The sequence below is a fragment of the Mycteria americana genome, chromosome Z (assembly GCF_035582795.1).
Source record: "Mycteria americana isolate JAX WOST 10 ecotype Jacksonville Zoo and Gardens chromosome Z, USCA_MyAme_1.0, whole genome shotgun sequence".
NCBI classification, from domain to species: domain Eukaryota; kingdom Metazoa; phylum Chordata; class Aves; order Ciconiiformes; family Ciconiidae; genus Mycteria; species Mycteria americana.
The window spans coordinates 51,929,873-51,950,847 of NC_134396.1; the positions used below are offsets into that span (position 1 = coordinate 51,929,873).

The following is a 20,975-nucleotide window of genomic DNA, read 5'->3' on the forward strand; positions in this document are numbered from 1 at the left end:
CAAGCATCTGGCCAAATTCAAAAGGAGAAAGATTACTACAAAATCCTAGATGTTTCACAAAGCAGCTCATTATTTTCCAATCTGCCAGACTTCATTATTTACATGGTTGTTTACCCTATCATCTGTGCTGTTTAAATTATATTTTTCATCTCCATAGTCTTGCCTAGAAGATGACATGTAGCACAATTTCATTGTCCTCTGATTGATGACTCTCAAATATCTTTTGAATTCAAACTATTTTTTCATTAATTTATCATTATAATGATCATTTAAAAATTTTGTATGTAAAAGTGAAAGTGAAAAGTTATTGTGCTAATGCATTTCAGTTGTTTGCAGGCCAAATGAGTGGACAATATTTATTACCAAACAAAGTTATTTTATCATAAATGCAATCCATTACAACAATAATGGAAATGTCATACTCCTTTTAACATTTTACTTGAGCTTTTTTCTGCCTGCTAGAAATTCTAGTTATGAGCTTCATTGTGCCAAGGACAGACCAGTCTTTTCCAGACACTTACCCTCTGACAGCATGAATAAGTCTCAGTGATGGATAGGCGGTTCGCACTTTCAATTTATTCTTAAGGATTAATGCATTAACCCACTCGACATGCTTCTCTCCGCCTTTGACCATGAAAGCAGGGATCCAAAGGACACTGTCATTCAGCATGGATAGTCTATGCACAAATTTTTCTCTGTCACTCTCATTCCGAAAGCCTCCAAATGCTCTTTGTACAACTGATGGGTTCATGGTAATAAAATCAGATTTAGTTCCCACATCGGCAGCAAACTCCACCACAGGAGCTAGATTGCACCTGAAGAGGAAGAAATTAATGGAAAAATGAAAATAAATATGAAACATTAACTCAGAAAAATGTGTGCATGAAGGGAAACCTGAAAATGAACATGCAAGCCCATTTCAATTTAACGTGAGAAAAAAATACCAGTGATAATAGGTGTGATAACATGTAGCATTTTACCCAACTGGGACACTCATTTGACAAATTTCTTAAAAACATTAAATGTACATAATGCTGTGAGAAAAAAAAAAAGTTCTTTGTACACTTGAAAACCATGTCATCATGCTCTAAAATGCATCGACAGCTAGAGTAGCACTTATAAATAAGAGTAGGCTTTCTAACACCTATTACCTTTCATTAGTATTCATTTGTCATCATGTTACCAACAGCTCTCACTCTTAAAGGAAGCCATGCCAGCCAATTAAGGTATAATTTATACAGGTTAGTAATTGCTTTTTTTTTTACAATGCAGTATTTAAATATGATTTGCAAATGAACTTTGCCCCATGTTAAATGAGTTTTTGGTATTTCGGTTTTTGATATTATCACTGCAGCTGACCAGATGTTTTGATATGTAGTATTTTCATTTCATTTAGAAATGAAATTTTTAGGAAAAAGTATTAATCTTTCCACTTTTCCTTGGTGTCTCATTTTCAAACCTTTTTTAATTTTGCAGTAGCTTTGTGCTTTTTTCTAGGCTTGAGAAAAAGGTCTCATCAGGCCTTTGTTCAGCATAGTTTGTTACCTCAGTTATAAAAACACATATATATGTAATCACACAGAGGCAGCATTCTCCATGGGTAGCACTGGATGCAGGTGACAAAATGCAATTCAGAAATTAATTGTGATTTCAGTGACCAGTATGATCCGACTGAAACAAATTACCTCCACAACATCCTCAGTGAATTAGCGTATAGCTGGTATGCCCCAAATACGTATCTTGACACCATATTTTCACAATTTAACAAACTGCTCTGTTGAGGTGAAGGAAGCTAAGAAGCAATGTTGGAACTGAGTCCTTCAAGACATTTGCATGTTATTATATTCCTAATATAAATAGTATTCTATTAGTTCTGCAATTCTTTTCTGGTACAGTAAACTTTTTACTTAAGCTTATTCCCTAGCATCTTCTAATGGACACATCTCCAATGCCGTATAAAAATAACTGAAGTCAGCAGGGCAATATTGATTAACACCAACTGATGACCTAGTCCTGACTGATAATACTAATTCCTCAGAACATCATTCTGTAATTATCAACTAAAGAAGTGGTCCTATCTTCTTCAGAAAGAAGTGTTCTGAAGATCATAAAGCCTATACATTCTTAGGAGATAAAGCTGTCTAAGTTTCTGATGGCATGTGAGCAAATGTAAGCTTTCTTAGGAAACAGATTTACATTCTTCAGTATCTTTATACATCTATTCCACAAACCACCTGTATGTATTACAGGCTGCTAAGAGTAGTATCTTTTAGAAAATGGTAATTAGGGCACAAGAAAAACTCCCACTGATTTCAATACTGGCTTTGGAAATTGTTTCTAAAAACCTTAATGCATGAACCTATAACCTGGAACTGTAAAAAATTTGGTGTTGCATAAAATCTAAAAATTAAAAAAATCAAACCAAAGACATAAAATCAACCAATCAAATTCACCGGATTACTGCTGCTTTTGAAAACACCTCTTTTAAGGGCAGACTGCACAACACAATGAAGGATTCTCGCACAGCAGGATTTTTTTCAGTAGTCACACATATATGCATGTGATGACATTTATTACTTGCAAACATAAGACAGAGCTTGACATTGCAAATCCTGCTCTCTGTGTCCAACTTTGAGAAGCACCTATATACTAACACCACCTTGTTTAAAAAGCTATATGCTATATGCAAAGTGTGCACATATAACACAGGCCTTATGGTTCTAATATGATTCCACGTCCTTTGACAGCTCCTTTCTGATCTGCCAACAGCATCAGTGCCTAAATCTTAAAACTGTATGCAGTTTCAAACAAGTATATAAATGTAATTTCACCTAGATCCTGAAAAAAATCATCATAGGCATCCCAAATACAAGGTCTACCTACCTTGCATGTCATTAGTGCTTCATCAGTAGTATACTTAATATGAAATACTGGATTTTAGAATGGTATACAGCGTAAGCAGTATAAATTCTTAACATACTGCATATTCAGATTTTTCAAGTATAACTTCAGAAAGTAATGAGCAATGCAAATACACTCAGTAACAATGGCGTTGTCTATGAACAGTTATTTAGAAAATTAGTCATATTTTTCAAACTTTAGTGTCTCAAACTGGACACGTGATTATAATATTAGAAGCAGGTAAGGCATTTTGCTTTCTAAATGCTGAACACCTCAATCTTTGATCTTTTAAAAATTCAGTTATATAAATATGGATTAGTAGCAGTGCTGAAATTTGAAATAATGTGCAAGTACATCTGTACTTTGAAAGGCTGTTTTCAAAGAAGTAACCAGATGCTGTTACATGTACACTGCTAAGATTGTTATTTTAGTAGAATACAAATGTAAGACAAGCTCTACACAAATTTCTAGCTCTGTTAAGGAAATAAACATTACTAAATTACTTGTAGTTGACCAAGTTATAAAAATATTACCCTCATTAAGCCAATTCTCATTTTCTTAGAGGTTACTTCCTTCAAAGAATGATTCTAGTGCTCATTAAATTAGAAGTGTCAATATTGAATTATTACTCTATATTAATCCACAAAGTTGGAAAATATGAAACACCTGCTAACACCCATCAATTCAAATCAGCATTCTTCAGTAGAGAGTAAATGGAGCAGTTATGTCAGAAGTGTTTCCATATGAGTTCAAGAGTTTATGTGCTAGTGATGAACTGTAACACTTACCCTAAACCGCTAGTAACAGAGAATTTATATTTCCAGATGACTTCAAGAAAATTTTATAGGAAGATATGTTTCAGGGCTAATAAAACTACCTATTGTGTATTTGCATGTAGACCTGAGTATATGTAAATAGATTTTGTTACCTGTTTCAGAGCTTTTATCTTAACCTCTAATGCATCTTTATGCTATACCACAGTTTCATACAGTTGTTGGAATTTTAAGTTTATTTTGTTAGCAGATGTCAATGATCACCCATCAATTCTCAGGATTCTTTCAAGAACACTTTGTATTCAAAGACACACATAAACATATACTTATTTTCTTTTAATTCAAATTAAGAAGCCTATTAACTGAACAACTTTGAAACAGGCAATGCAATACCCTTCCCTCGTTATATGCTTTAATTCTAGTTCATTTGTTGTAAAGCATAGAATGGCAAATATATCCATAACAGTGATGAGGAGGTGAGGGGTACTCGGCACCACAAGCTTTACCATTAAGTGCCTAGGAATTTGTACACAACAAATGAAACCTTACTTTTTTTTTTTTTAAGTTGTCATTGCTATATCAAATCCTGCAGGAAGAATAAATAGAAGACTGTAATTTACTGAATTTCCTCTTTCTCACATGCCACATTATTGATACCTTGCAACTATATGATTGCTTAAACTTTTACTCCAAAACACAATTTTCTGCAACATACCATCATCTTCCATTCAATCTAAAAAAACTTCAGTATTGCCTTCATGTTAGTCAGCCTGCAAGTAAGGGGCTGCAGGTCAAAGCTGAGCAGGACAAACTTATTCTCAGCATTAGTAACCTCATAATATGAGAACAGGTTGGAATTAACAGTCATATAGCACTGAAGATTGACTTCAGCAATTAAGCAAACAGCTATAAATATGAGCATTGAGAATATACATCACATTATATAAAGGTTTGTAAATCTCCTTCTCTTGAGCCTAACCTATTGACTGTTTCCAGAGAAAATGATGAAATGCAGCTTGCCCCAGCAAAAATAATTTTGCAAAATGATGGTTTTCATGAGTTCTCTTGGTATCTTTTTCTTTCCATAAGAATTCACTGTAAGTGTGTGCTTTAAAACTGACAAGTTTATGGCTATTTTTTTATGTACTCCTGTTTAATCGGAAGCTCTAGCTCCTTCTTTTTTTACCTTGCACTAAACTAGCAAATAATTAGAGTCATTATTTGCTTCCTTACTTCTGCTAAGCACTCTCTACAGCAGAAGTGTTCAGAAACTGGTCTAATGAGACAAAGACTTGTACATTTGGGAGAGGGGTTAGGAAGAAAACCTAAGTAAGTGGGACACATTCATAATCTGTGTGATTGGTAGTATCATAGACAATAATATGCAAGGCACCTCACATTAATGCTGCAGTTCCTGTTCCCATGACATCAGCCCAGACCATGTCCAAAACAGTGCATCCATTTCAACAGGGTAGTTAGTCTAAACTTACTATCAGGCATCAATTATACAGTTTAGGTAATCAGTCAGTTTACAGGGCCACCTAATTTACATAGCATTCATGTATAATCGTGATACTGAAAGGCAAATATATATATAAAAAATATTCATAGTAAAAATGCAGAGGTTCCCACACACGAGCTTTCAGTGTGATAGCAGATTTTCAACAGGAACATGCACTGTAATGCTATCACTAAAAAGAGATCTGGGTTGAAAGGGAAAAATTAGTTCATGTCTGAAATATCACATGGTATCTGGGTGTCTGTAGAATAACTGAGATCCTAAGATACGCAGACCAAAAAGTCTCAGTGATTGAAAACCTGCTTCTTCCACAAATATCTGTTGCATATGTTAGTTACAGTGGGATATATTAAGAAAAAGTGTGGGGAAAAAAACCAAACTGCCAGTGGCTGGAGTTGCAAGTCATGAGAAAAGATTGAAAAATGGAGTAAGTGCTGCTATACCTCACTTACATCAAAGTAATCAACCCTGGGTTTGCTCTGACACCTTTATAGCCCAAACACATCCATAACATACTTAGCCTTTTACAGAGCAGAGCTTAACAAAGAAAATAATGAAATAATATTCACAAAAATACACTCAAATGAGAAGTCAGTTATTCCACAGAGATTCAGTTGAGCTTGCTTGGTCACTAATAAATATATAGCTTATGTATATGCATGCAAATGTCCAACATGTCATATTCATAAGCCATATATCAGTAATCTTTTTCAAGTGAATTTTAAATAACAGTCCTAAAAATGTGCTTCAGTAAAAATGATTACTATTTCCATTTTATTTGACATTGAGAACTAAAAGAATATTCTTCACACAGTAATAGTGCAAGAATTGGCCATGAGTCTGTACACTTGTTAATCCTTTAACAATCTGTGCACTTGAGGTTTACAGGTTGAAATAAATATTTAGAAATCATTCTAAAGCCCAAGCTGCGCAAAAATGCTGTAAAAACATGCTTTGTTTCATTAATATCTTCTCCTTGTAGAGCAAAGCCAGAAATATCTATTAGACAATATTAACCACATACATGCTGAGAAGCCAAATAATGAAAATTAGATTGTTGCTGGAAGACATAACATTAAACCTCTCTGAAAGATAAGGCATTACCTAAGCTAGTATCAATAACATATACTCTTTCCTGAATAGCCTGCAAGCTTTTATATTCAGGTTCATATCCAGATTCCCGTAAGAATCAAAATTGCAATCTTGAATTCAAAGATTCTTTACATTTTAAGAAACACTTGGATGTGAAAATAAAATTCAAGGCTCATGCACACAGAGGCAAAAAAAAGGTAAGTTCAAGGCAGCAGACAACCTAACGGTTGGAGTACTCTCGACCCACTCTACTTGCAGGAAGCCCATCACCCTAATACCTGTGTATATGTAGAACATCATTTCACCTGTTTCTTCAAATAAAGGTGTGCAGCAGCACTGTGATAACTTTCACATACACCCAAAAAAGGGAGATTTACAAAAAAGTCATGCACAAACCTCCTATCTCCCCCTGCCAAATCTAATGATTAGTAAAATGTATGGATTCTCACATGTTCTGTATACTTGTTTGGCTCCTGATAAAACTAAAATTGCTTCAGATTAACTACAGGGATCTGGATTAGCAGGTAAATCCCTGACATATCCCACTTCCTCCCAGTCCTTACCCTCTGCATGGCACAACAGAGAACGTCTCATGAAAGCTGCAAACTGTGTAGAGACTGAGGTACAGCGTAATTATGGATTCTATTCACACAAAGGAATCACAGCTGTCTTTTAAGATGTGCCATGTAAAATATACCATTATCAACCTGGTATCCTCTTTTATAACACAAGTCCACAAGAATCCTGAATTTATGACTGATTTCACTTTAGTTAGAAGATGCATTTTTGTAACATCACCTGCTAATAAACTTCATTACTTCTTGTTGCCCAAACTAGAACCTATACTGATAATCATTAAATTCTTTCTTTCTAGCATCTTCCTGAACACCAGTGACTGAAATGCAAGTTATCCTCAATTGACACAGCACAGTGAAGTGACAGAAAATGTCTAAGTGGTATTTTAGAAACAGTGGCAAAACACATTATTTACCTCTTTATTGTGAGCCCTTGCTGCAACATTACCTACGAATTACAAAGTCCTACTGTTCTTTCCAATACCATTACTTTGACACCAAAATAAAGAAATTAATTTCTATCACTGAAAGTGTGTTGCATACGGAAAAAAAAAAAACTTACAGCAGTGAAACATTGAGAATGATATTTTAACATAAGAAAATTGAGGAAATGGAACTTAGTATCTTTGCCTTTTTATGTGAAAATACCTTTACACATTACTGTCTATAAAGGCCATATTCTATAAGGCAATTATCAAAATACTACAGAAGTGTTACTATTCTGATATAGAAAACTTTAGAACAGTTCTGCAACATGGTGAGACAGGAAGGATTAATAAAATTTTATCATCCTTGCAATAAATGCAGGCAAAATGATCATTTTCATTGTTTTGTAGAAGCATTTTGGGGTCATGATTTTGGAATGTAGAAAAAAGCAGCAGTTTGAACATTCCAAAAAGGCAATGTTTAGACTAAGACTGTTCTGAACATTGTCACACATCTTAATCAAAACACTCGGTCAATGAACAAATGGATTAGCAAAGCTTTCCTGCATTTCAAACTGTTCAGAAAACTACTAAATTAAAAGCTCTGTATTATCAACAATAGGTGTAAGCAACTTTAGAAGAATTTTATCCTTTTATCTCAGTATAATTATAGAAAGAGTCCGGCTACCCCTATGTGCTCTACATTTGGATGCTCATAGGATACCTATTTACTTAAGAAACCACTTTGGAATCTTTGATCATTTGTGTATGGGTTTACAGAAGTCACTTCTTACTGTTGTTTCCTTAGCCTTCTAAACTTATGTCCTTAAATCTCCCCCCATATCACCTACTTAAGAATTAACTTCCTTTTTTTATTAAAAAAAATAGGAAGTTGTACCAAAGTTGGAATTATAAATGCTTATGCAGGGTACTGTGGCCCACCAGCGCAGGTAGCACCAGGTGCTATGTACTGACTAAGAGATTCAGCTTCATAAGAAGACATCTCTGTATCAGCTCTCGCCCCATGACAGGCTGCCTGGAGTAGCTTGTCATGCAAGAACCGTTCCAGCAGCTGAAGAAGTCGTAAGGTGAAGCCAAAAAGGGAAAATGTGGCCACAAGAAGTCAGGCCTTCTCCGAGGTTCTCCTGAGGAGGAGGCCACTCATGTCTAACTTGACTGCAAACACCGAACAGTTACACTGGCACTCCACCTTTCTCAGCCACCCAAATCACTGAGCAAGAACCTGAAGACGATAGCTTTCTGGCTTTCTTCTGCTTTCATTTAATGTTTCAATGTAGTGTAACAATTTGTAGGAAGAGACGGAGCTGCCACATTTGAGAGCTGAAAAAGGGCTAATGAGCTAGTAATGATGTAGTCAAATGTTATTTTTAAGAGAAGAATCATGTTTTAAAATAAGTCTGTAAAATTGGCAACTTTGCTTTCAACAGATCTGCTGGCTCTGAGCATCCAGCTCTACCGGCACAATAGTTATGCTCCAAGCAAGGTATATTAAATAAATATTTGGACATAAAAGCTGATACAAGTTACAAAAAAAAGTTCCAGAATATAAGTACATTAATATCCTAAATCTCTATTCTGACAAATTTATGATTGTTTTTTCCTATCAGCTGAAGGAACAACACAGAAGAAAGAAGCTACTACCACGGCCTGCTTACATATTAAGATTAGTAGAGAAATTTAAATTGTTCTCCTGAAATGAGCAACCACACCACCACAGTATGGTTAGGTCTGTCTTTTTCTTCTTCCTGAACAGATACACTATTTTCTGCTCATATCACAATTGCTTGCCCACAAAACCAAGACATCAGGGAGGAAGTCAAACATTATCCTCCTCTTTGCATAGGGTAAAACAACAAATTTATTAAAGGGCTACAAGTTTTTTCCATGTCAACTTCACCAAGCACAAGTATTGCCAAGTTAAAAAATGAAAGTCAAACTACACTGGAAAAATAAGAGCTGCATTTGCCCAGCAATATTTTGTCACCAATGATGGCAAAAATATTCAGCTTGATTCCTAGATGCAGACAGAGTTAGCAGGAAAACACTCCAATGGGAGAAAGAAGAGTTGTAACATATAAACCTGGCACTTCAATACAAAGAAAGAAGCAATTAATATCCTCTCATGGTTGTTCCTTGTCAGAGCAGTCCTAAGCTAGTCAAACAGCTTCACTCAACAGCACTGTTCTCCATAGAGTCCAACTGAAATGAAAGGGACTTTTCCAGAAGTACTGTGACCGCAAGAAAAACCACAAGATTATTTACTAGGTTTGGGGTTATTTGTTTGGTTTTTTAACCAAATAACTCCAAAACTCGACTTGGCCACTACTTTTGAAAAGTTCCCATCATGAAAGCTGAATTCCATAAAAAAAAAAAAAAATTTGTTCTGATCTTTGGCATTGTTCAAATTCTGAACCCAAAGCTGAACTGAATTCTTTTTGGTACTTACTGGCTGCCAGAAGTAATTCCAGGAATCTGAAAGTTATTACTTCGCAATGTTTAGTATTGTTATTTTACGTTTACCCAAAATACAGTTGTATTTTTCAGGAAGTCCTATGTAACTACTGCATTTTAAAATGTACCACTTACTGTAACAAGTTCATCTGTTCTGTAAGATGTAACAGTCCTGGCATTGGCATAAGAATTTCAGTGTGAGAAAAGGTAGACAATGGGGGAGTAAGATGTACTGCATTTAAATCTCACACAGAGTGAGCGCCATGTATCTGACCCAACAGCTATAGAAACAGCTGAAAACAGTACCATGCAAAAAACAGCTCCCGCAACAGCACTGTGCCATTTATACATTTTAAATGTAATCTGGTTTAAATGTAATCTCGTATTTTCATTCCAATTTATTTTATGGAATCAGAGATTTTGGAATGCTTCAGACCCTTTCTGGGTATAGTATCACAACGCAGCATGCTCTACCTCACCAATACAAAAGAAGTAGAGATGCAAGGATCAATAGTCACTTAACAGGGTGTAAAAACATAAGAAGTAAAAAGGAAAGGAATATGGGAAACAGGAAATAGTTTATAGTCAGCACAGGTTTTTTGTAGTAGCAAAGAGTCTCCTTGCTTCCCATTTTAACTAGATGGGTCACATTTTCTACTGTCAAAATAGGTATGACTTGACTAAACTTGTGGAACTAATGCATTTTATCCTAGCAAAAGGTATGTCCCTAGACACCTGATTTCTGACACCATGAGAACAAAATAAGGCCTTATGTGATCAAGTAATTAAAACCAAGCCACTTTAAAATGTTCAGTGAATACAGTAAATCTGCTTATGCTGACAAGGTATTACCTTGCTTGCAAAAATGACCCTTATGTACACACTTTCAGAGATAGAATTGTAATGTTTTACTCGTAAGATTTGCTGATGGAATTATATGTTGGCTTACAGGCATGCTTATTATTTGACTCTAGTTTAGGTGTCTGTTTTTAAACATTTTTCATAATAGAAGTATTCTAATTATCCTGTGTCTCTGTTGAATTAATGTTCTTTGAGAGATATTGTTATATAGAAGTCACTGAGTATTCTGGAATATCTCAAAGGAAGATGAACAGTTATTAGTAACTTTGGATGACTTTCAAAGACATTGACAGATACTATCAACCTTAAATTAATTAAAGTGCTAGGTACTGACATTCTTCTTCACCCTTAATAAAGCATATATTCTGTGTCTTTATCAGTTATTACTAACATCTTTGTACCACCTTTATAGGAGCATTAAAATTCAGGATATTGAGTTTATTGTACTGTAATGCAAATACTGCTGGACATTTGTTGTGTCCTCTTCACTTTCACAGATCTTCACTATTGGTTTTATCATTAAATTAATGGTATCTTTGGTGTTAGATGTAACATTAGAACTGCTGCTCTAAGAAACAACTCTCTCGAAAACACACGCTTTTGTTTCAGATTTTAAAAAAGAACATACAGTACTATCAAAATCAACTGGATAATATGTTTAATCAAAACCGTATGACATACTTGTCACAGCACATAGGTATAATGCACTGAGCATCAGGAGATTCTACAAAAATTTTGTTCATCAGCTTATACACCTAGCTGCATACAGTACATACAGCTTTTCAGAAAGACATAAGGTGTCAAGTAGAACGAGTGCATTTTACTTATAGAGAAATCAGCTGAAAGCAAAGAGAGTAACAGTGCCATGGTACATTTTAATACCAGAATCCTAATAGCAATAGAGGTGAATGGTTACCAAGTATGCCAATTCCATTAGATCACGTGATTACGTATCATGTTGCATTCAACTTTTTTTAAATGGAAGAAGAGGAATGTAGGAAACTATAACTCTGAAGAATGCTTTGCCTTTGTCTTTAGCTCAAAATACAAATGCATTCATTGCTATTTACTTTAAAGTAACTATATATTACTTTATATAAAGATGTTATATACCTATGCACCCATCTGGACATCCAGACTTAAATATCATATAGTTTAACCTATGAGATAATCTGTGAACTTCTGAAGTGTTTTAACTTTGATTTGTAAATCCAAAATTTTCACTGTATTAAAACTCTCTATAGGCTGCAGGGTCAAGGTTCTATTCGCAGAACCTTATAAAGATTATTATGCACAATATTATCAGACTAACTAGTTGTTATACTGATCACTTTACTAGTCATACACCATATGAGATGTTTCTCCAGTCTATATAACTGATTAGCAACAGTAACTTCCTGATGTTCCTATTAATCTTCACCATTCTTCTTTTATTCGTACACAAATCTTTAAGAATACTATCTTTACTCCACATGGCTTGAATTAATTAAAATCTCCTATGAAATATCATCACCTAGTTTCATGGCTAGTTAAAACATGGGGAAGAGCATGGAGATGACTTCAAAGAAATTCAGCACATGATTTAAGTAAACGGATGTATTCTGAAAGAAAATTTTCATCTAGAAAATCTAGTATCTAAATTTTTCTGTACTCCTGTTAAATGAGTCACATTTAATCTCTGAGAGAGTACAAAAGCATGCCATAGGCTAAATGTGGTTTAAAAATGTGGTATTTGTTTTTTGATTCCTTCTGCAAGAAGGAGGCTAATTTGAAAGACTATAGTGGTACAAGCAAAACAAATAAGGAAAATGAAAGAGTGGTACGTTATTGTTTCAGTTGCCACTTGCTAGTACACCTTTCAAATTAAATACAACTTTCATGCATATATCCTGTTTTGATTTATGTACTGAAAACATGTAATTTTTTTTTTCTTACCCTTTGGATTTTTTTTTTTGCCACAATCTTTCTTCAAAGTGAGAAAAGGAAAAGCAAATAACTCACACTGACAACTATGTCCATATTGTTTTCTGTCACTGCCCTTGTGTTTTCTGCCCTTTCACCCTTCCCAAACCAAACCAATAGAAACTTCTGCTTCAAAAGCAAAAGGACCTATCTCTTGCCCAACCTCCTCTATATCCATATAATGCCAGGCTGTCAAATGAGGCCAGCTATTCCTCTTCATTTCCCATTGATAAGTTAAGTCCAAAGGTATTCTATTGTGCGTGTTTGAAGAATGAATAAAAAGTGAAGCATATCAACATTTTTGCCCAAACTGCAGGAATACATTTTTAGAGCAATGTGAAGGGATTTAAATGTGTGACTTCCAATTACCTTAATGGCAGCCATCTGGTTCAACATCAATACATCACACCGGAATTTTACCCCATGCAGTACATAAGTAACATAGTAATTTACAATAGGCCATCTTTAATGGCCAAGAGCTAAGAAAGAATATTTTTGAAAGAGAAAACATTTTGCATTTATTCTACCAAGGCCTCCACATGAGAATTTATTTTGTCTGGAATAAAAACAACAAACAGCAAAAATAAGTGGCACAAAACTCTCTTCTCTGGCCGTTGTTTTATTTTCACTGTAAAAATAATCTTCTTGCCAACAATATGGGCATATATTTAAATTTGGGGAAACACACAGTGAAAGGATACTGCTTCAGATTAATTTCAGATAATGCTTGAAATATATCTCAGATTAAAACACTTCTCCCAACTTTTGTCCAAGAAACATAGCAGGCTGTATCTTCAACAGCAGATGAAAACTCACCTTATTACAAAGTCATGGCTATCAATCTCTTTTCCACATCCACTGTCCAGAAGGATGCCAGAATTCCCAACAACTGCACAGGTTTTAAATCGGCGATTCTTCATTGGAGAAACTTCAGGGAGAAGGCTGTGCAAATCCTGAGAAATGTTTAGGGTGCGACGTCTGTCAAGTACATAATGGATTACATCTCCTGGCTTGAAGCTGCTTTTGACCACTGAGACATCTCTTTCAGCATCCAAGAATCGAAGAATGTTCTTTCTGGGTTGACAGAAAAATGCACAGATAAAACCCAATGCTCACTGCTCGCACAGAGTTTATCTAATAGTAATACAGACTGTGCAGAGCATACAACATAAGACAGAGGGTAGATAGAATCAGACAGACTAAGGTCATTTCCCATGCTCTAGGATGGAGTTAGAGCAAAGCTGTTAGGACAGAGTTCAAATCTTGGTTACAATATAACACGTAAATACTATAGTGATAGAGCTTAATGACTTTCTACAGACAAAGGCACTGAGAGACCAAGGGAAGATGACTTTGGAAATTAGAAGGCATTTTTGAGTATTTTACAAAACTTTGGAATAAATACATATTTGAAAAAGTGCCAGAGCAGTTTGTTTTCATAGAAACATCATAGAAACATAGTTAAATATATGAGCTATTATGATTTAGGAAATAAATGCTTCACTACAACCTCATCTCTCACAAATCAGCTTCGTTCAAGAATGGCCATGTTTTCTTATAGATTCTTATTTCACCATAAGAACCACATATTCAGTTTAGCATAAACTTGCTCCTAATTAACTGAAGTTCAGCCAAAGTTATCCTAATTAACTTGAAGCAAGAACACCCACAGTCTTTTGTACCAATTTAAAAAAAATCAGCTTAAAAACATATTGCAAATTAAACTACTGCAGCTCAGGGTCTAGTCAAGCTGTTAGCTGAACTCATAGAAACACTTATGAGCTCTATCATCGCTTTAAATCAGGTTAATCCAATCCTTTATCTTGCTTCTCTGCAATTAATTGTTTAAACTATTAGCAGCATTCAGATGCACATGATCAAGATATGAGGGTTTAACAAGGTACCACGGCTCAAGTGAACTATGGTAATTCATGGTAATTGTACCTGCTTACGGGGGTGAGGGTCTAAAAACTGACACACTTCCAATACATTAAGTTCAAAAAAGACACTTTTAATTACTGCAGCTGTGTAATGACTGATACCTGCACTGGCAGTGTCAAGCAGTTTTCAGTACACATTTACCCTTGGTATAAAAAGCTCGGAAGGACTCCAGGCCAGAGCTGCAGGAGCCACTGGTAGCTGAGGATTGCAAATGAGCAAAGCCTTACAAGCTTGTGTACATCCCTGCTCTGCAAAGCATGTACATTTGTGAAGAGGCATAAAGATCGCATCTTAACTTAAGCACATACTTATGGAACAGACGGGGAGTGCTGAGCTGGGGCAGGGTGTTCACTACATGTTAATTCGAATAGAAACGTTTGCCTCTGCAACTCTACACAAGACAAGAAGAAAAACAATATTATTTTCCACTGCTGTCAGCGGGTAAGATGGAATTTAAAACAGAACAGACATTTTGTTGAGTAAGAGAATGCTATTTTTATGTAATAAATTTTTAGAGCAGAACTTCCTTAGAGCAGATCAAAACAGGAAAAGATAACTAGAGATGCCACTCTAGCAGTTCCAACACCCACTGAGAGACATAAAGGGGAAATAATCCCCTGAACTATATAGTTCTGTGAACTATAGAAACACCATGCTCACCAGCAGCCAGCTCTTGTGCCACTGCCTCAAGAGGGAAGAACGTGTCTGAAACTCGCAAGCAGTGACACAAAATACTCACCCTGGAATTGACCTTAAAAGCCATAGGGGAAGTGAAACATGAGACAAATGTTTTTTTCAAGTGTTTCCTCTAATTTCTTAAACTAAGACCAAAAAAAAAGAACGTCTTGGGCTGTCTGTTACAGCTGTCATGTATGAATGAAGCAGCATCAGAGACAAGACAGCTTGTGCTCAGGCATATAAGGGACTGAGAATAATGGAGCAGGACAGACAATGTTAAAATCCTGAGTGTCTAAAGCTTTTGGTAAGGCCAGGCAAGGTATTTCTGTAAAAGGAAGATGAAGACTCCACTTCAGCCTGTAAGTTGAACAGACTTAAAATCTCCATGAGTTTGATATGCTTCATTTTGTGGATACTCTGCAACAGATATATAAATTGCTACAAAATGAAAAGGAGTGAGAAAGAAGGAATTGCCCAATCTAGCAGTATTAAAAATGACTAAAATTCTTCATTACCTAAGAACAGAGCTACCAGCACTGTGGCTGTAAAGGACAAGATGAATGCATCAGAAGTTATCAATAGCATCAGCCAAGCTATCCAGAGACTCGCTTCACACGCACTCTGACGTGAGAAGGGGTGACCACAAATGAGTCTCAAAAAGTGAAAGAAATTATGTGAAATGTACAGAAACATAGGGCTCTGACTAAAAAAAGTCACATGTGATCACCGGAAGATTCGCTTTAGTAATTCAAAGCACCCATCCCTGATACCTAGAATGAATGGGCCTAATACTGTTTCTGTTAGCAAAAAAATAGCAATATTTGTGCATGAATAGGGTATCTTGTGTATTATTTTAAAACATAAGAGGAAGACAGTAAAGTAATGCAAACAGTGCAAAAAAAATAAAAGCGCCTTGGCTTCCATTATTATTCTGGTTACTTACAGTCAAAGCTTATTTGTCTATCTATGCACTTACATATGTTCATAGAAGTCCTCCAAAGGGTTTCAAGTGGACCTGAATTAGACTCAGATAAACAACCACTTATTTAACAGAGCTGAAATTTCCCAAACATCTAAGGAATTTATTTTTCAATAAAATTTTGAGATGGGCAAAAGTCACTCAATCTTAGTATCTTCTCACATATTTTAAAATGTTCTCTTATCTGAAGTCGTCAGTAGCATATTCAATTAAATGTATGCACAGGTATTATAGTATGCATAAGAATCCTTGTATAAGAGATGTGTAATAACGCTAACATTAAAATATTTTAATTGATTCTCTGTATCCAGATATCTTTTAATACTGAAAGAAATATTATTAAGGATGCAGATGTTCATGCTATTGTTTTAAGTTCCTCTGTGCTACTGACTCATCTGTACCATGGGGATAGTAGTACTTCCCATTTTCATGTAAGTGCCAAGAGAAAAAAAATTTACTAGGGGATATGACAAAAACTGAAAGTACATACATGAGTGTCTCAGTCTTGATGCTGGTTAATAACAAAAACTTGTTTAAACCTCTGAAAATGGCACAACAAGATTATTCTGATTAAACAGACATAACAAAATAATTTAAAATAAGTACTAATCCACATCCAGCTGCATATAAAATTCAAAAGTAAGCTCAATTACAGGAAGGAAAAAAGCAGCATGATTTTTAGTAAACCTTGAAGCAAAGGTGTTCTGCAACCTTAAGCTAAAATGTGTAAAGAAACTTTTATTTGAAGTGGTCTCCAAGTTTTGTTTTGATTAATAAAACTGTATCTGGGGTGTGGCCTGAGCCCTTTGTGGGCAGGTGAGGTAGATATGGCTCGCTCTCATCTGAAGCTAAGCAGCTGTTTGCAACACGTTTACATGACTCACAGAAACATGGTGTCACAATCTGTGGCTGACCTAGGGTTTTTCTTTGACAAGCAGAAACAGATGTTCATAATATTTAAATACCAACTACAGCTCCTGGTTATCTGATAAAGTACATGTAACAGACAGCATTGTCTCTGAACAGCTTTCCAAATGATATGAATATGTATTGCTCTGGGGCAACATGGTGATATTTTTCTACTTATGTGCATTTTTCTGGTTTTATTTTGTACTGTAGTCTTTGTACTACACAACTATTATACAATGGCAAACTCTCCCTCATCTGCCTCAGAATTGTGTGGATTAAGGGAAGAAAATAAATCACTTAAACATTTGACTTCCAAGATTAAAAATAAATTTATATTTTTAGACATTGTCAAGAACACTGAAATATAACCTCCAATGCTTTTCCTGGGAAAATCATTCCTTTTGAACAAGGTAGTACCAGAAATCCTCCCTGCTGGGCCATCTGGACTTGTCCGGATCCCAGCCGTGAGGGAAAGCCCCTTAAGTGCATCCTCTGTACCCAAGCTGGGCTAGCTCACCAGTAACCACATTATGGAAACAGAGGCGGACTAAGTGATTACCTAGTCCACACTCTGCCCCCACTGAAGATGTGCCTTTATCTCCATCACCCCCAGCCCATGTTTGTCTAATACATTCCTAACAACCTCCCGTGGTGGGGACTCAGCAAACTCCTCACGCAGCCTGTGTCAGTGCTTCTCTAGCCTTACCAGCAGCACAATATTCCTCATGCTAGCTCAGATCTCTCCCATAGCAACTGAAGCCTGTTCATGTTCCTTATACCTTGCCTGTGGAGGACCGACTATTTCTTACTCTTGGCAATAGACTTCATTTACCTGAGGCCAAGAATCCATCCAACTTTTTTTTAAACTTTTATTTTTTAACTGGACAGGTCATGTGTTGTAGATCTCCAACTCCTCTTGTTGCTCTCCTGCAGACTTTCTCTGACTGATTCACACAGGTCTTTAAACAACTTGATTTTCCAGGGATTCTACTCTAACCCTAGAAAGTCCTCTCACGCTGCTTCGCAGTCCCCAGTTGGAAGGCAGGATGCAGCTCTCAGCCTTTTAAATCACCAAGGACTACAACCTAGGTAAAGCATACTTTTTGCCAACTAATGCTGCTTTCCTTGAAGAGGTTTTCTTAAAACTCCCTTTCAGTCAGACTAAAGCCAAACCCAACACAGGTGCAAACACTCACAGTCCCCACTGCCTCGTCAGGAGGCCAACAGGAGCTGTAGCCATCCACAAGGGCAGGCTGTGACCTTGTGTTACCACACATTTCGTTCTTGTTTTGTTTTGGTTTTTAATTAAACAACACTGAAAATACTCCTGTACCAAAGGAGTAGTCCTCTCCAACTCTCTGCTTGCCTCTAGCACTGAAAGAGAAACAGATACTTAAGACCAAACTGTGTTTGTATGTTTGAGTAAGGGAAAAATTACCAGTTTAGTTTGACTAATTATCTTTCCTTTCCCATATTTCCTTTTTATGCTCTCTCTATGCAAATTAATCACAAGCAGACTTCTAAAAAAAATCAGATCAGTTTAGGACTTTTAACCGCAGTTCTAACAGTTGAACTCTATGTTTCTGAATGTGCACTTCATGCAACTACAGGGAGGATTTTTCACATGCTACCAAAACAAAAGATTATTATTTTTCTAAAGAGCTATTTATTACTGAAAGGCCAATGGTTATTTATATCCAGTTTTTATTTGCTTTGTAAGGCATCTGACCACAAATAAGTATTTCAATTTCTAAATATTGTCTTGATCACTTTGACAGTAACTAAACAGTTTAAGTTCTGATTTTAGATCGCTCTTAAATTGAACAAAGTCTTCAAGTTTAATTTTTTTGGACTCATTTGGTGCTTTTTCCTTTTTTTTTTGTAAGACAAACAAAACTTACTAATTATATATCAAAAGGATTTTGTATATGTCCAGTGACATCTCACCCCCAAGAGACTCCCATCCCACTGAAGTTACTGCAGATTCTCATTCACTCTCTTCTATTTAATTTTGAAAATTCTCCAAGATTTGGATTTGTTAAAAACATGCCTAACTGCAACTAACCATGGAAAGGTTCCTGGCATTCCCCAGCCCATGGAGGACCATGCAAACAGAAGTGCCGTATTATGGGAAAGTTGCTGTCTAGCTCTGTCTCCATTCTAGCCCTCCTCATGCCTTTCAGGGCACCCTACTCTCCCTTGACCAGAAAGGTCACTTCAGTACCTGAAGCACGTACTAACCAGGCTCAAATCTTCAGTGGGCATGCAAAAGGAAAAGAGGGCTTTTAAACAGAGCATGACCCAACTACTGCTTACCATATGAAGGCCAGCCATAGGTCAGCTTTTCATGAATTTAAGCAAGTTAGAGTCAAAAGAAAGGAGTCAAGGAAGTTAATCACCCCAGCTGACAGCGAACACTGACTTTTCAGTTGAGGCAAGGGTCTAAGGAGGCAAAAAACTTAAGGTTTATTATGACTAAACCAGACTAGAGAGCCCCAGTTTGCATGTCTTAGAGACACAGAAGATCTGAAGGAAGGAGTGCAACTGGCCCCAAAATGTTGCTCCAGAAGCTTCAGAGCAATTGTACTGCTCTGTTGCCAGTTCAGTATTTACTGCTTGCACTTCAGGGACTTATCATAGCTGTTTCATATTAACTTGAAAGATAAACAATTATAATAATCTGAACCTCTCTAAAGAGGAAGTTGCACTATTTTTTTTTATGATGCTGTTAACATCTTACAAGTTCTCACACTTTTCTGACAGGAAATTTCCACTCATCGAGTTCTCTGTTACATTGCAAAGAGATAAAGACATACTCAACACTTTTTTTTTTTTTCATTTTGCCTTCCTGCAATTCAAAACCTTCATCTGCTCCTTCCAACATAAACGCCACATTTAATAAAAAATAAGTGGAAGAAGAAAGTCACACACTGAGACTTCAGACTGTAGTTCATTTCACACAGGTCACAGATGTGCCGGCATCAGTCCTGTGTGGAAGGCTTCCCCAGATAGGTTTGTACCATCTCAGCCACACCTCTCCTTTCTAAAAGTATGGCCTTCAATACAACTGAAATTTCCTAATTTCTGTAACTGGAAAACCTTCACATTGCTATGGAGAGTAGAAAGGACTTAAGACAAAAAACGTTGCAGAAGGTGGATTCTCTCTCTTCTTCATGACTGAAATCATTCAGACAGAAGTGGAGCCAAGCAAGCAGTCTTCTTCCCTTAGGCACAGGAATTACCAATTATTCTCCAAAGAAGTTGTCAGCAATCAGAAGGTAACGTCAGTTGGAAAAATCACTCTCCCACTAGAGCAATCATGATTGGCAAGGCAGCAAATTTGCTGCAGTCTCAAGTAATTAATAATACCCATCATTTCCACCTCAACCACAGAAAGTCTAGCTCTTTCTTCTAATGCCCGCTTAGTATCTTCAAAAGGCTGCTGCCCTCCCAGAAGAGCTGCTACACTAACCAGACTGCCTCTTCTGGCTGCAAAGTCCAGCATCTTGTGACACCAGAAACCCAGTGGAAGCTTTTCATCCTTTCATGGGGTCCTGATAAAGGAGCTTTTTCACTCATTGACTCCTATCTGAGCGTGGCATTGTGAAGAATTCATAGGAGCTTTGAGGCTGACAGACTGATCACTAACCTGAGCAAAAATATGATGGTCAGAGATGATGCCCATGGTCAATTACACAAATAGCAAAGCATAACATTCCAGCTGCCAGGCAACTAGGTCCAGACATACCATTGATCAACAGTCCTCGCACTGATCAACACTCCTCACAGAAAGCAAAACTCACTATCAAATATTTTCTGTGTTTTAAAATTGCTAATGTGGATGTCAAGCTGGCGTAAGACACAAAAGCAGCTGCCATTTATGGCTGA

At 36.3% G+C, this 20,975-nt stretch overlaps 1 protein-coding gene across 1 annotated transcript in view; it reads right to left on the reverse strand.

Annotated features, from left to right (window-relative positions):
• Nucleotides 1-20,975, reverse strand: part of ST8SIA4 (ST8 alpha-N-acetyl-neuraminide alpha-2,8-sialyltransferase 4) — a 63,691-nt gene that overhangs the window by 34,358 nt on the left and 8,358 nt on the right. Inside the window, exons 3-4 of the mRNA XM_075526820.1 lie at nucleotides 13,397-13,654; nucleotides 522-815 (exon numbers count right to left, since the gene is read on the reverse strand). Of these exons, the coding sequence (XP_075382935.1) occupies nucleotides 522-815; nucleotides 13,397-13,654 (552 nt within the window). The remainder of the gene's footprint in view (nucleotides 1-521; nucleotides 816-13,396; nucleotides 13,655-20,975) is intronic.